General features: G+C 64.3%; 1 protein-coding gene across 14 annotated transcripts in view; it reads left to right on the forward strand.

Moving 5' to 3' along the window:
- Positions 1 to 7,669, forward strand: part of DNMT3A (DNA methyltransferase 3 alpha) — a 46,673-nt gene extending 39,004 nt beyond the window's left edge. For 9 of the 14 annotated variants that reach the window (XM_080584194.1, XM_080584196.1, XM_080584198.1 and 6 more), the window contains 16 exons: positions 1,695 to 1,907; positions 2,022 to 2,180; positions 2,262 to 2,369; positions 2,835 to 2,991; positions 3,333 to 3,482; positions 3,673 to 3,717; positions 4,013 to 4,092; positions 4,207 to 4,319; positions 4,636 to 4,819; positions 4,899 to 4,983; positions 5,194 to 5,339; positions 5,670 to 5,993; positions 6,128 to 6,213; positions 6,630 to 6,699; positions 6,894 to 7,012; positions 7,236 to 7,669. In XM_080584194.1, coding sequence (XP_080440320.1) covers positions 1,695 to 1,907; positions 2,022 to 2,180; positions 2,262 to 2,369; positions 2,835 to 2,991; positions 3,333 to 3,482; positions 3,673 to 3,717; positions 4,013 to 4,092; positions 4,207 to 4,319; positions 4,636 to 4,819; positions 4,899 to 4,983; positions 5,194 to 5,339; positions 5,670 to 5,993; positions 6,128 to 6,213; positions 6,630 to 6,699; positions 6,894 to 7,012; positions 7,236 to 7,377 — 2,181 coding nt within the window. In that variant the 3' untranslated portion in view covers positions 7,378 to 7,669. The remainder of the gene's footprint in view (positions 1 to 1,694; positions 1,908 to 2,021; positions 2,181 to 2,261; positions 2,370 to 2,834; positions 2,992 to 3,332; positions 3,483 to 3,672; positions 3,718 to 4,012; positions 4,093 to 4,206; positions 4,320 to 4,635; positions 4,820 to 4,898; positions 4,984 to 5,193; positions 5,340 to 5,669; positions 5,994 to 6,127; positions 6,214 to 6,629; positions 6,700 to 6,893; positions 7,013 to 7,235) is intronic. The other 5 variants (XM_080584197.1, XM_080584186.1, XM_080584192.1 and 2 more) reach the window with 1 other exon arrangement.
- The last annotated feature ends 8,246 nt before the right edge of the window (positions 7,670 to 15,915 follow it).

Here is a 15,915-nt window from a genome sequence, read left to right on the forward strand (position 1 = left end):
GGACGCGGCGCTGGAGCGGACGCGGAACGGGGCAGAGAAGGTGGCGCCGAGCGGGGCCGGGCCAGGCCGAGCCGGGCTGTGCGCCCAGGGGGGGACAGGGGACCGAGCCGTGCCGAGCCGAGCCGAGCCGAGCGGGACCGGCCGGGATCGGACCATGGTGAGACAGCCGGGCCGAGCCGGGCCGGGCCGTACCGATCCGTGCCGTGCCGTGCGGGGCGGGGGCGGGGCGGGCCGTGCCGGGTGCCCCGAGCCGTGCCGTGCCGTGCCGTGCCGTGCCGTGCCGCCCCTCCCCCGCAGCCAACCAGCCGGGCCGGCGGGGACCATGTGACCCGGGGTTCCCAGACAAAGAACCGCCGGCCGTGCCCCCGGCAGCCCGGCCCGGCACGGCTCGGCTCGGTTCGGCCCGGCCCGGCCCCGCCGCGGCGCCCGGCCCGCATGGGTAGGTGGGCTGCGCGGGACGGGCGCGGAGGGCGGCGTGGATCGGCCCGGCCCGGCCCGGATCAGCCCGGCCTGGGACAGTTTGGCACGGCACGGTTTGGCACGGCTTGGCCTGGTCCGGTCCAGTCCAGCCCATCTCGGACCGGACCGTCTGAGTTTGCCGTGACTTGGCCGCGCTGGGTCCATCTCGGCCGAGTTTGGCACGGCTCGGCTAGGTGCAGCTAAAGTTGGCTCGGCTCGGCACGGCTCGGCACGGCTCGGCACAGCCCGGCCAGGTCGGGCACGGCTGAACTCCGTGCGTCCCGGCTTGGCCAACTTGGTGACACCTGAGCCCGGCGCACAGCTCGGGCATGGCTCCCCCCCGGGATGTCCCCGCACCGGGGCGGGCAGGGGACAGCGGGGACAGGGGGTGCCCGAGGGGCGCTGGCTGTCCCGGGACAGCCGGGGTCTGGGGGGCTCCCGGCCCTCCTGAACGGGTGGAGCGCAGCCCCCGGACCCCAGGTTGGGTCCTGGGGTGAGGGCCAGGGCCCAGCACCGGAGGGACCTGGAGGCTGGGGTGGGACTGGGGTGGTGTGGGGCTGATGGGGGTGGGATGGAGACCGGGATGGCGGGCATGGGTTGGAGGCGCGGGGCTCCCGGGGCTGGGCACCCTCCTGGTGCCGCTGGTGGGCTCCCGAGCCCATTCCCAGCTCCAGTCCCAGGAAGGCCACGGCTCCGTCAGGGGGATCAGCGGGGGCAGGGGCTGGGGAGCTGCTGGCGGCTTTGGGGACGCTCAGGCTGGGGCAGGGGCAGCCCCCCAGGGGGGCAGAGCAGGCTCTGGCTGGGGGGCAGCTGCCAGCTCCTTCCTCCGAAGCTCTGCAGGCCCTCCTCCAGCCGTCCCCCCCAGGACTGCAGGGGGAAACTGAGGCACGGGGACAAGGGGGAGCACCCAGCAGCACACAGCCCGGGGCTGGGACAGTGGATGATGGTGGGGGGCAGCAGGGCACTGATGGGGGGGCTCCTCTCACGCCAAGCTGTTGAGATGGAGCCCCCTGCTAAGGGGGCGCCTGGTGGGAGCCTGCCCCGTGGGGTGGGGACAGGAAAGGGATGGGGATGGGATGGGGATACAATGGGACGAGGATGTGATGGAGTGGGGATGGGATGGGACGAGGGTCTGATGGGATGCGGCCAGGATGCAATAGACCGGGGATGGGATGGGGATGGGATGTGGAAGGGGGGGGCCTGCCCTGCCCTGACGCCCCCTCTCCCCCCGCCAGGCGGAGAAGAAGGCGAAGGTGATCGCCGTGATGAACGTGGTGGAGGAGACGCCGCGGGCCGAGCCCCAGAAGGAGGAGGAGGCCAGCCCCCCCGCCTCGCAGCAGCCCACCGACCCCGCCTCGCCCAACGTGGCCACCACGCCTGAGCCTGTGGTGGCCGACGCTGTCGACAAGAACACGTCCAAGTCGGCCGACGACGAGCCCGAGTACGAGGTGAGCGTGCCCCGCGGTGCCCCCCCCTGCGGACCCCTTCCCTCCTCGCCCCCCAGCCCCCGGGTGCAGCCCCCCTGACGCTGCCCCCCCTCCCCGTTCCCTCTCCCGGCGCAGGACGGCCGGGGCTTCGGCATCGGCGAGCTGGTGTGGGGCAAGCTGCGCGGCTTCTCCTGGTGGCCGGGGCGCATCGTCTCCTGGTGGATGACGGGACGGAGCCGGGCGGCCGAGGGCACCCGCTGGGTGATGTGGTTCGGGGACGGCAAGTTCTCGGTGGTAAGTGGCACCCCCGGCTCCGTGCGCGCCTCCCCGTTGACCCCCCCCCACGTGACAGCCGCGTCCCCATCTCCTCCGCAGGTCTGCGTGGAGAAGCTCCTGCCCCTCAGCTCCTTCTCCAGCGCCTTCCACCAGGCCACCTACAACAAGCAGCCCATGTACCGCAAAGCCATCTACGAGGTGCTGCAGGTGAGTGCCAGGGGGCAGCGGGGACGGGGCGCTCGGTGCACGTGTGCTGCTGCGCTCCCGGGGGGTCCAAGGGGAGCGGGGCTGAGCAAGGCCCCTTTTGGGGCTCCAAGCAAGGGTCCAAGGGGGTGCATCTGGCCCTGCTCCACCCCCCCACGGCACAAAAGCTGCATCCCAGGGAGCATGGGGCATCACTTGAGGGGTGGGCGAGCACCGGGGGGGCTCCCTAGGAAGATGTTGGGGGTGTCTGGGAGTCGCTTGGCCTGGCCAGGGCTCTCGGGGCTCGGGGATCAGCATCTCTGGGGTGGCACTAGGGGAGGTTCTGCCCCTCTGGGGTCTCTTGGCAGCTCTGCAAGGTGTCAGGTTTTTAGGGGGGGGTCTGCCTGTGTAGGTCTGGTTGTGGCTGCACAGGGCTGCTGGGGGGGTCCCTGTGGGGGGCAGGGGGTGATGCCGGCGCTCCCCATGCAGGTGGCGAGCAGCAGAGCGGGGAAGATCTTCCCGGCATGCCCCGAGAACGACGAGACAGACACCTCCAAGGTGGTGGAGATCCAGAACAAGCAGATGATCGAGTGGGCGCTGGGAGGCTTCCAGCCGTCCGGCCCCAAAGGCCTGGAGCCCCCCGAGGGTGAGCGGCAGCGGGGACGGGTGCGGGGCCAAAGGCAGGGTGGGGGCACAGGGACATCAGGAGCAGTGTCCCCAGGGGACACGGGGACACTCGGCAGCCTTGGTGGCAGCTGCGTGGCCAGGAGGAACCTCAGCCACGAGTGGTGGTGGCATTTATAACTGCACCAGTGGCTGCAGCCCCCCGGGGTCCCTCCAGAGGGGGCTCCTCCGGGGCACCGCTGCGGTGGCACCAGCTGGGGCAGGCACTGCAGAGCCGGGGCAGCGCAGCCACGCGCCGTGCAGAGCCGGGGTGCTACGTCCCCGCACCACCAGGTCCCTGCTCACGGCCCCCCCTTCCCGCAGAGGAGCGCAACCCCTACAAAGAAGTGTACACGGAGATGTGGGTAGAGCCCGAAGCCGCCGCCTACGCACCGCCCCCGCCCGCCAAAAAGCCCAGGAAAAGCACAACGGAGAAGCCCAAGGTCAAGGAGATCATTGACGAGCGCACCCGAGGTACTGCGGCCCCCCCCAGGACCCCCTTCCCCACGACACAGGGGGCGAGCACCGCGCTGTGTCCTCGGGACCAGGTCCCTTTGCCCCGTTTGGTGCTGCGGGCAGGGGTCCGGGCTGGGGCAGGACCCCCCAAGGCACAGAGGGGCTCCCCCCCGTGCACCCCCACCCTGAGCACCTCTCTCCTCCCCAGAGCGACTCGTCTACGAGGTCCGGCAGAAATGCAGGAACATCGAAGGTGAGCACGGTGTACAGCCTGGGGCTGGGGCACAGCCTGCACCCCCCGGCGGTGGAGGCAGAGGGGCTGGGGGGGCAGGAGAAAGCTGCAGGGGGGCTGCGACCCTCGGCCTTGCAAGCCAAGGGGGGCCACAAACAGCCCCCAGCCTGTGGGGTGGGGGTCCTTGGGGGACGCCACCAGGGTCTGGCATCTCCGGCATGGGCAGGGGTGAGAAGCAGGGCGACCCCATCTGGCTCTGGGGGTACTGGGGGGGCACAGACCCCCCAGAGTCACCTGCCCCCCCCATGACCTCCAGATATCTGCATCTCCTGCGGGAGCCTCAACGTCACCCTGGAGCACCCTCTGTTCATCGGGGGGATGTGCCAAAACTGCAAGGTACGGGGCAGCGGGGGTCCCCCCGCCCCAAAGTGCCCTGTCCCCGCGCCCCCCCTGTGGCCCAGAACAGGGCTTGGGGGGGGCACACCATGCTGACACCCTCACTCCCCCCAGAACTGCTTCTTGGAGTGCGCGTACCAGTACGACGACGACGGCTACCAGTCCTACTGCACCATCTGCTGCGGTGGCCGCGAGGTGCTCATGTGCGGCAACAACAACTGCTGCAGGTCGGTGCCGCGGGGGCCCATGGGGCTGGGCAGCGCAGCAGGTCCCGGCGGGGGGCTGGGGGTCCCCTGCTGTCCCCCAGAGTCCAAGGGGAAGGGGCTGCCATTAGTCCCGTGGGGCGCGGGGCCATGCAGGGGGGACTGTCACCGCTACGGCACACCGACGTGTGCGCACGCCCCTGGCACGCCGTGGCTACCAGCGGGGTCCCTGTCCCCACCGGCATCCTGCTGGGGATGGTGCCGGGGGTCCCGGGGCCCCGTCCCCCTGCCCCCAGCCCGTGGCTGATGCACGCCCCGCTCCTGCCCCCCCCCCCCCCAGGTGCTTCTGCGTGGAGTGCGTGGACCTGCTGGTGGGCCCGGGGGCGGCGCAGGCGGCCATCAAGGAGGACCCCTGGAACTGCTACATGTGCGGCCACAAGGGCATCTACGGGCTGCTGCGGCGGCGGGAGGACTGGCCCTCCCGCCTGCAGATGTTCTTCGCCAACAACCACGACCAGGAGTTTGTGAGTGCCCGCCGCCGCACCCCTGCCCCGCCGCGGGACCCCCGCTCCCCCCGCTTCACGCTCCCCCCGTTGCTTTCAGGACCCACCAAAGGTTTACCCGCCTGTCCCAGCCGAGAAGAGGAAGCCCATCCGCGTGCTCTCGCTCTTCGACGGCATTGCCACAGGTGGGTGGGGGACACGGGGGTCCCTGTCCTGGCAGCCCCTCAGCAGGTCCCACCCCACGGAGGTCGTGGAGAATCAAGGGTTGGCGTGTGCTGAGCAGTGCTGCGGGGATGGGATGGGGTGGGATGGGATGGGATGGGATGGGATGGGACAGGGAGGTGGGATGAGACCCCTCACCTACGCCCTGCTGACCCTGGCCCCTCTGCCCGCAGGCCTACTGGTGCTGAAGGACCTGGGCATCCAGGTGGACCGCTACATCGCCTCCGAGGTGTGCGAGGACTCCATCACCGTGGGCATGGTGAGGCACCAGGGCAAGATCATGTACGTCGGGGACGTCCGAAATGTCACCCAGAAACACGTACGTCCTGCCGGCTGCCCCCTGCGGCTTCCCCTCCCTGCGGGTCTCCCCGGGGATGGGGGCATCCCATCCCGCTGGCCCCGCATCCCACCACTCATCTCTGTCCCCTCTGACACGGGACCTGTGCCCCGTGGTCCCTCGTCCCGTCCCTCCCCGCACACCGGGGAGCTGGCAGCATCCCTTCCACCGGGGCTCACCGGCACGGCCTCTCCATCCCACCGCGCCGTGACAGCCCCCGTGTCCCGGGGCTTCCCCTGGCACCGCTGTGCCGTGCCCGGAGCAGGGGGACGCGGTCCCCTGGCTCACCCCGCCGTGTGTTTTCCCTTGCAGATACAGGAGTGGGGCCCGTTCGACCTGGTAATAGGGGGCAGCCCCTGCAACGACCTCTCCATCGTCAACCCGGCCAGGAAGGGGCTGTACGGTGGGTGTCCCCTCGCCGCTGCCGCTGCAAAGCCACCAGCACTGGCTGCCCCCCTGACACCATCCCTCTCTCTCTCCTGCCCAGAGGGCACCGGGCGCCTCTTCTTCGAGTTTTACCGCCTCCTGCACGAAGCCCGGCCCAAGGAGGGTGACGACCGGCCCTTCTTCTGGCTCTTCGAGAATGTGGTGGCCATGGGGGTGAGCGACAAAAGGGACATCTCGCGCTTCCTCGAGGTGAGTGCCGGGGCGGGCGCGTGGCAGGCACCTCCCCGTGTCACCGCCGCTGTCCCCTCGGGACCCGGCCTGCAGGGGCACCCCGGGGCCCCGCAGAGCCCCCGCTGACCCCCGGCCTCTCCTCGCTCTGGCAGTCCAACCCCGTCATGATCGATGCCAAAGAAGTGTCTGCGGCACACAGGGCGCGGTACTTCTGGGGAAACCTTCCCGGTATGAACAGGTTGGTGAGAGCGCCCCGTCTGCGTGCTTGCCCGGCGCGGTGGGGGCTCCCCAAAGGGCCTGGGCCTGGCCCCGCTGTGGCCGTGGCTCCGCGGTTGCACGGCGGTGGCTCCGCGGTTGCAGCCCTCCTGGCACCGTCCCCACGGGCAGCGGTGCAGCTGTGCCCTGCTCGCTGTGCAGGAGCAGCAGCATGCCCCAAAATCCCAGAGCTGCTCCCTCTGCTCGTGGGGCAGCACGGAGCTGGCCCCCAGCATCTGTTCCAACGCGTGTATCCTCTGCATCTCACTGCCCCCTCCGAACAGCCCCCAGATGGCTGCAGCCCCCCCCCTCCCCCCCAAACCCCTCTTGGGGAGCCACCGCATGGGGACACGGGGATGCGGCGCTGCCACCCCACGCCGACCCCCTCTCTCCCTCCAGGCCGCTGGCATCCACAGTCAACGATAAGCTGGAACTCCAGGAGTGCCTGGAGCACGGCAGGATAGCCAAGGTCAGCCCCGGGGGGGGACGTGGGGGGGTCCTCGCCCTGCCAGGACCCCCTGGGTTGCAGGGAGGGGTGCGGGGGGGCAGCGGCGGCATTGCCGACCCGGGGTTCAGCAGTGTCTCCGCGGGGAGCGCTCCGGCTCCACCTGCCCGCGGCGCGCCCCCGGTGCCGGCCGCGTGACGAGCCTGTGCCTCTTGCAGTTCAGCAAGGTGCGAACTATCACCACTCGCTCCAACTCCATCAAGCAGGGCAAAGACCAGCATTTCCCCGTCTTCATGAACGAGAAGGAGGACATCCTGTGGTGCACGGAGATGGAGAGGTACTGGGGCCGGGGGGGGCTGGATGGGGACCGTGATGGGGAGACGCGGGGCTGGGGGCAGCCGCTGACCGCACGGTCCTCGCGGCGCTCGGGCTGCTCGGCTGGATGCTCGGCGGCACAGCTTCACGTGCCAAGTCGCCGCCGCGCATGGGACCTCGCCGGAGGCCGCCAACGCCCCTCGCCCTCCGTCCGCGCCTGGCTGAGCCCCGCCGTGTCCCCGCAGGGTCTTCGGCTTCCCGGTGCATTACACGGACGTGTCCAACATGAGCCGCCTGGCCCGGCAGAGACTGCTCGGCAGATCGTGGAGCGTGCCGGTGATCCGCCACCTCTTTGCTCCCCTGAAGGAATACTTTGCCTGCGTTTAAGAGAGACGGACAGGAACTGGTAACACAGAGCGCGTCAGAAACAAAACCATCCACGCCAAGAGAAGTGAAAACACGGAATGAGAGAAGAGTCAGCACCCAGAAGAGAGACGGGATTTTGCAGCCCGACGGGAACCCGGCACACGTCTCCCCGAGCGAAAGGGTTCGGTGTCCTCTCCTGAATTTCCAATGTTCAGCTTTTAGCCTATTTAAAAAAAAACAACAAAAAAAAAACAACAAAAAACGACAAAAAAGAAAGAAAAAAAAAGAAAACAAAAAAACAAAAAACCAAAACCATTTTTTTTTGGGTAACCTTTTAGTTTTCCGCTCTTTTCTGGCTGGGTTTTTCTGTTAGTTTGGTTTCTGCTTCTCGGAGCAGCGGGCGAGACGCGGCGCTGTCGCCAGCCCTGCTCTCGGAGGAGGGGAAACGGCCGCGGGAAAGCCCAGCCGGGAGAGGCGGAGGCGAGGGAGACGGGACCGGGACCGGGACCGCGCCGTCCGCCCGGCGCTCCCAGCTCGCCACGAGCTCGCGCGGGGCCGCGGGCCCGGCTCGGGAGCACAACGCAGGGAGGCGCTCGGCCAGCTCCGCAACCGACTGAGCCTCACTCTTTTCCACCAGCACCATGCACTGGTGATATGGAGCAAAACCAACTGGCAGGGAAGCCAAGAACACACACACCACAACACACACCTTTTCTACAGTATTTTGGGTGCCTACCACACAGGAAACCTTGAAGAAAGCAAACCCTAGAAGCCGCTGTTACCTCTTGTTTACAGTTTATATATATATGATAGATATGAGATATAGATATATATATATATAAAAGGTACTGTTACTACTGTACAACCTGACTTCATAATGGTGCTTTTAAACAGCGGGGTGAGTCAAGACATCAGCTTCCATGTTGCCTTACGTGCCAGGCCTTTCCGGAGCTGCGCGGGAGGGGGCCGGGGCGGCCGGCGGGGCCGGGGCGGGAAGCCCCCACCCCGAGTCATGCAATAACCTTTTTCTGTCCCAAAAGGAAGCGCCTCCCTCGGCGGCCGCCCGGCCCGACGTACTGGTGCTGTTCTGCGTACGTGGCCCTGAGGGTGCTGAGGTCCGGGACGCGCCGGCGCGGAGGCAGGCAGGGACGCAGGCGGAGCGGGGCCGGAGCGGGGCCGGGCAGCTCCGGCAGCGGGGCGGCCGCGGGGGCTCGGACCCTGGTGCTAACGCCCGCGGGTGCGCGGCCGGGACAGGCGGCGGAGAAACGCGGCGGGGCCGGGACGGGGCAGGAGCCTCTGCCACGGCCCCCGGGAGCCGTTCTTTCAGAGCGTGTTTTCGGAGCGACCCTCTCCGGCCGCTCCCTGCAGCCCCTCGGTGGGCGCCCTGTGCACGGGGCACGGCCGGGCGCTGCGCGGCGGTGACGGTGGCGGTGGCGGTGGCGAGGGCAGGCAGCCGTGGCCGCAGGGGCCGGGAGCCGTGGTGCGTGCGGGCAGGGCGCGGGCAGGTGCTGGCGGTGCTGTGGATGGTGCTACTTGTCTGGCAGCTGTAGGTGCTGCGGCACGGCAGCGGGGTCCGGCTCGGGGTGCGGGTGCGTGCCCAGCCCAGGCTCGGGGGCCGGATCCGGTGTTCTGAGGGAGAGGGGCTCCGCCGGGGGAGCGCAGGGACTGGTGCTAAGGCGCGGGGAGGCTCGGAGAGGTCTCCGGCCCCGTCGCCGTCTCTTCCTGTAACTGTGAAAGGCGCCGGGGGGGCCCGTGCGTGGGGGGCGGGGGCCAGGCCGCCCATCCCCTGGGACCCCCCCGGCCGCCGCTGGAGGGCCGCCGGCAGCTCGGTGCGGGGTGCTGGCTAATTCGCAGCGAGCCGCGCTGGTGGCGAGCGGGCACCCGTGGGTGCCGCGGGGTGCTCGGAGAGGTGCTAGGACCGACAGCGGTGGGGGCAGGTGGGGGGGCGCCCCGGCCCCCCCCCGGCTCCCTCCACATGGTGCTAGGAGGGGCTCCTGGGCCCCTGTGTCGGTGTGTGGCGGCAGGCGCGGGTGGCACCAGGCTGAGATGCTCTGCAGGGCACCGTGGCTGTGGGCTGGGGGCAGGCAGGATGTGGCCCCCTCCAGCCCTGGGGTCTGAGCTGTGGCCGTGGGCTCCAGCTTGGCCCCAGGGCTGGGTCCCACACGGCCCCGCAGCATGGGGCGAGTCTCGCGTGGGTCTGCTGCACCGCCGCAGGCCCTGCGTGGTGCTGGGTGTGGGTCCTGCGCGGTCCTGCGCAGCCCTGCAGCGCTGGGGGCAGGTGCGGCGGTGCCCTGCAGCTCCATTCGCAGGCGCTGCTTGGTGCTGCGCACATCCTGCAGCGCCAGCTGTGAGCGGCACAGCCCTGCAGTGCTGCCTGCTGCTCCCCCGGGGCCCGCGGCAGCGGGTGGGAGCGCTACACGGCCTTGCAGTGCTGGGTGCGAGTGCTGCACAGCCCTGCAGCACCATTGGCGAGCCTTGCACGGCCCTGCAGCACTGCCTGCAGGTCCCGCACGGCCCTGCAGCACGGGGTGCAAACCTTGCACGGCCCCGTAGCGCTGTTCGCCCGTCCTGCATCGCGCTACAGAGCGAGGTGCGAGCCTTGCGTGGCCCTGCAGCGCTGTTTGCGGGTCCCACACGGCCCTGCAGCACGGGGTGCGCACTCGGCACGGCCCTGCAGCGCTGCCTTCAGCTCCCGCACGGCCCTGCAGCGCCAGGCGCAAGCCTTGCTCGGCCCTGCGGCGATGTCTGCAGGTTGTGCGGCGCCGGCAGCAAGCCTTGCACGGCCCTGCAGTACCGGGCACGAGCCCCGTGCGCCCTGGCAGCGCCGCTCGCGGGTCCCCCCGGACCCTGCGGCGCGTTCCGTGGGACCCGCTCACCCCACAGCACCTCCTGTGGGTCCGGTCCCCGGTGCAGCACCGAGCACAAGTCGCATGCAGCTCCCGGCCCCGCCGCCGCGCGGGGGCTCCTCCGCCCACCCCAGGCGCCCGTGCCTGGGCCGCCCGGGCTGGGCAGAGGGGCCGGGGCCGGGGCCGGTGCCGGTGCCGGCGGGAAGCAGGTTCCTGCCGCGGCACAACTGGAAGGCGCCGGGGCTGCTCGGGGCACCGGCACCCCTGCGGCGGCCGCAGGGTCTCTGTGGGACCGTGGGGATGCGTGGGGAAAGAGTTCAGTTTTTAACGTACCCGACTCACGTCTTTTTTTAAAACAAACAGACAAATTTTGTTGCACAGCCCTAGATTTAAACAGTTAAAAATAAAAAAAAATAAAAAAATAAAGCCTAAATTCCTTAAGATCTGCCGAGGGAGTAGGTGACAAACACGGTGCTAAAACATTTTATTAAAAATATATATTGTTAAATTAAGTCTGCTGTCTGGACAATGACTGTTTGTTTTGTTTTCTTGTAGTGGAGTTTCAAAGAGCACTATTATTTTACTCTTATATATTATTATTAAAAAAAAAAAGAAAAAACAAAAAGGCATTTTAACTTTGTACTTGAAAACTAAATGAGAGATTTCATGTGTTTTAGCCTAGACATTGAAGTAGCTGATGCTTAACTATTTGTGGGGAATCATGTACTCATACCGAGGAATAAACGCGTAGAGTTTGGGAACCCTCCTCTCCTATGATTTGGCTCAGCCCGCGCCCGACGCCACATTCCCGGCCGCGCCGCCCGGCCCCCAGCTGCTGTTCCTCCTTTTCATTTTCTCCTTTTCTCTCTCTCGGTTCGTTCCTTTTGTTTTTTGTTGTTTTGTTTTTTTAGGGTCGCTTCTCTATTTATTGACGATAATACTGTACATTTCACCGTATGGTTCTGGCCCGCGGCGGGCTTGCCCGGCACTCTGTTGTATCTGTGTAAGTATTGCTCGTGACATAGCTGTTATGAACTAATTAAAAGGTCAATGCGTGCAGCAGATGTAGAAAGTCTGTCCGTTCCGCTTTCATCCCATCTTCCTTTTTTTTTTTTCTTTGGTGCCCAGAAGAGTATCATAAAGACAAGCTCCTTTCTAATGTACTTGTGCTGGAGAACACTTGAATAAATGTACTGTTTTTGTGCAAAAAAAAAAAAAAAAAAAAAGAGAAAAAAAAGAGGAAAAAAAAAAGAGAAAAAAAAAATCTCCCTCTGGTCCTGTGCTTTGTGTCCTGCCGGCACCTGCGCGCGCCCCCATGTGTGGGGGGTCCTGGGGGTAGTGGGTTTCCAGGGGTGGTGGGGTCTGGGTGGGTGATGGGGTCTCAAGGTGGCGGGGTCCCGGGGCTGGGGGCTGAGCCCAGCTCCCACGGGGAGGCCACGAGGGGGGATTTGCCCTCCCAGCACAGACGTGGGGTGCCAAGGGGGGCCCTGCACGGCTGCCCCGCACCCTGGGGCAGTAAGCGGCGTGCCGCGGCACCTGCCTCGGCTTCCTCTGCAGGTGGGACGGCGTGGGGATGGGGTGGGATGGGATGGGGTGGGGTGGGGTGGGATGGATGGGATGGGATGGGGTGGGATGGGATGGGGTGGAATGGATGGGGTGGGATTGCTGAGTGCAACCTCAGTAAGCCTGCAGATGAAACCAAGTTAGGGGAAGTGTTGATGTGGCAGCACTGGGCTAAACTGGGCTGTACTGGAGCACTGTGCCCGGCTGTGGGCTCCCCAGCCCCAGAGGGACACGGAGCTGCTGGAGCACACCCAGGAGGGCTGCGGAGGTGCTGAGGGGCCCGGAGCAGCCGCAGCACGAGGCCGGGCTGAGAGAGCCGGGCCCGGTCAGCCTCAGGTGGGCACAGCCCCGCGACGGGAGGCTGCCGGGAGCACGGCACCAGGCTCTGCCCGGCGCTGCCCAGCGGCAGGACGAGAGGCAGCGGGCACCAAACGGAGCCCGGGGTGACCCTGCTGGGCTGGGGTGGGACCACGGACCCCCAGAGCCCCCAGCCAGCCCCAGCTGCTCTGGGAGTCTGTGAAACTCATCTCACGGATCTAAAATATGCTCCATTGGTCACAAATGGGCTTCACGGGGCTAAATTGGGCTGCAGTGCACTAAACTGGGCAAAAATGGGCTAAGGTGGGAAGCACTGGGCAAAATTGGGCTGCAGTGGGTTACAGTGGGCTAAACAGGGCTCCACTGGGCTGCACTGGGCTAAACTGGGCTCAATTGGACCTGTTATACTGGACTGCATTGGGCTGCACCAGGCCAAACTGGACTTACTTGGCTCTGTTGTAATGGGCTCTATTGGGCTAAACTGGGCAAAGCTAGGCTAAACTAGGCTAATTGGAGCTGAGCTGGGCTGCACTGGGCCAAACTGGGCTGCAGTGGGCTAAACTGGGCCTAACTAGGCTAATTGGGGTTGTGCTGGGCTGCACTGGGCTAAACTGGGCTGCAGTGGGCTAAGCTGGGCTCCACTGGGGTAAAACGGGCAGCAATGGGCTAAATGGGGCTGCACTGGGCTACACTGTGCTCTGCCTGGCTGCACTGGGCTCCATTGGACCTGTTATATTGGGTGGCAGTGGGCTGCACTGGGCCAAAATGGGCCTACTTGGCTCTGTTATAATGGGTTCTACTGGGCTGCACTTGGCTAAACTAGGCTAATCAGGGCTGGAATGGGCTGCACTGGGCTAAATTGGGCTGCAGTGGGCTAAACTAGGCAAAACTGGGCTAAAGTGGGCTTCACTGGGCTAAATTGGGTTGCAGTGGGTTACAGTGGGCTAAACAGGGCTGCACTGGGCTAAACTGGGCTCAACTGGACCTGTGATACTGGGCTGTAGTGGGCTGTACCAGGCTAAATTGGGCTTACTTGGTTCTGTTTTTATGGGCTCTACTGGGATAAAATGGGCTAAATTGGGCTTACTTGGCTGTGTTACAATGCGCTCTCCTGGGCTGCACTGGGCTAAACTGGGCTAATTGGGGCTGAGCTGGGCTGTACTGGGCCAAATTGGGCTGCACTGGGCTACACTGGGCAGCACTGGGCTCCATTGGACCTATTATACTGTGCTGCACCAGACTATACTGGGCTTGCTTAGCTCTGTTATAATGGGCTCTACTGGGCTGCACTGGGCTAAACTGGGCCAAACTAGGCTAATTGGGGTTGTGCTGGGCTGCGCTGGGCCAAACTGGGCTGTAGTGGGCTAAACTGCGCTCCACTGAGATAAAATGAGCAGCACTGGGCTAAACAGGGCCCCACTGGGCTGCACTGGGCTCAACTGGGCTCAATGGGACCTGTTATACTGTGCTGCAGTGGAGTACACTGGGCCAAATTGGGCTTTTTTGGCTCTGTTATAAGGGGTTTTACTGGGCTAAACTGGGCTAAACTTGGCTTATCGAGGCTGGGCTGGGCTGCACTGGGCTAAATTTGGCTTATGTGGGCTTAACTGGGCTGCACTGGGCTAAACTGGGAAGCACTCAGCTAAAGTTGGCTGCAGTGGGCTCCAGTGGACTCATTTGGACCTGTTATAATGGGCTGCAGTGGGCTGCACCAGGCTAAACTGGGCTTATTTGGTTCTGTTATAATGGGCTCTACTGGGCTAAACTAGGCTAAACTGGGCCAAATTGGGGCTGTGCTGGGCTGCACTGGGTTAAATTGGGCTGCAGTGGGCTAAACTGGGCTAAAATTGGCTTAAATGGGCAGCACTGGGCTAAATGAGGCTGCACTGGGCTCAATGGGACCTGTTATACTGGGCTGCATTGGGCTGCACCAGGCTAAATTGGGATTTCTTCGCTCTGTTATAATGGGCTCTATTGGACTAAACTGGGCTAAACCTGGCTAATCAGGGCTGGGCTGGGCTGCACTGGGAAAAGAGGGCTGCACTGGGCTAAATTGAGCTGCACTGGGTAAAACAGGGCTCCACTGGGCTAAACTACACTCCGTGGGGCTCAACCAGACTAAACGGGTCTAAGCTATGCTAATTGGGGCTGTGTTGGGCTGCACTGGGCTAAACTGGGCTCAACTGGGCTCAACTGGGCTAAAATGGGCAACATTGGGCTAAATTGGGCTGCAGTGGGCTCTGCTGGGCTAAACTGGGCTCCACTGGGCTCAACTGGACCTGTTATACTGGGCTGCAGTGGGCTGCACCAGGCTAAATTGGGCTTACTTGGCTCTGTTATAATGGGTTCTACTGGGCTACACTGGGCATAACTATGCTAATCGGGGCTGGGCTGGGCTGCACTGGGACAAATTGGGCTGAGGTGGGCGCCGTTAGGCTAAACTGGGCTCTGCTCAGCTGAAAATGGGCAGCACTGGGCTTTACTGGGCTAAACATGGCTCCACTGGGCTGTCCTGGGCTCAACTGGACCTGTTATACTGGGCGGCGCTGGGCTATATCTGGCTTGCTTAGCTCTGTTATAATGGGCTCTGCTGGGCTGCACTGGGCTAAACTGGGCCTAACTAGGCTAATCAAGGTTGTGCTGGGCTGCACTGGGCAAAACTGGGCTGCAGTGGGCTAAACTAGGCTCCACTGGGATAAAATGTGCAGCACTGGGCTAAATTGGGCTGAAGTGGAATAAACTGGGATAAACTGGGCTCTGCTGGGCTAAAAATAGGCAGCAGCGTGCTCAATTGGACCTGTTATTTTGGGCTCCATTGGGCTATATTGGGCTTACTTGGCTCTGTTATAATGGGCTCTACTAGGCTGTACTGGGCTAAATTGGGCCAAATTGGGGCTGTGCTGGGCTGCACTGGATTAAATTGGGCTTCAGTGGACTAAACTGGTCAAAAATGGACTCCACCAGGCAGCACTGGGCTAAATGGGGCTTCACTGGGGTAAACAGGGCTGTACTGGGCTCAGCTGGGCTCAATTGAACCTGTTATACTGGGCTGTAGTGGGCTGCACCAGGCTAAATTGGGTTTACTTGGCTCTGTTATAATGGGCTCAACTGGGCTAAACTAGGTTAATCAGCGCTGGGCTGGGCTGCACTAGGAAAAGAGAGCTGCAGTGGGCTATACTGAGCTAAACTGGGCTCCATTGGGCTAAACTGGCATGCACTGGGTGAAACAGGGCTCTGCTGGCTGAAACTGGGCTCCGATGGGCTTAACTGGGCTCTACTGAGGTAAATGGGGCTAAATTAGGCTAATTGGGGCTGTTCTGGGCTGCAGTAGACTAAACTGGGATACACTGGGCTGTACTGGGCTCAACAGGGCTCAGTTGGACCTCTCAGTTGGACCAGCTGCAGTGGGCTGCACCAGGCTAAATTGGGCTTACTTGGCTCTGTTATAATGGGTTCTACTGGGCTGCACCAGGCTAAACTAGGCTAATCAGGGCTGGAATGGGCTGCACTGGGACAAACTGGGCTGCAGTGGGCTAAACTAGGCAAAACTGGGCTCTGCTCAGCTGAAAATGGGCAGCACTGGGCTTTACTGGGCTAAACATGGCTCCACTGGGCTGTACTGGGCTCAACTGGACCTGTTATACTGGGCTGCATTGGGCTTGCTTAGCTCTGTTATAATGGGCTCTACTGGGCTGCACTGGGCTAAACCAGGCTAGTTGGGGCTGGGCTGGGCTGCACTGGGCTAAATTGGGATGCAGTGGGCTAAACTGAGCTAAACTGGGCAGAACTGGGCTAAAGTGGGAAGCACTGGGAAAAATTGGGCTGCAGTGGG

This window comes from Anser brachyrhynchus, assembly GCF_964034855.1.
Source record: "Anser brachyrhynchus genome assembly, chromosome: 3".
NCBI lineage: Eukaryota > Metazoa > Chordata > Aves > Anseriformes > Anatidae > Anser > Anser brachyrhynchus.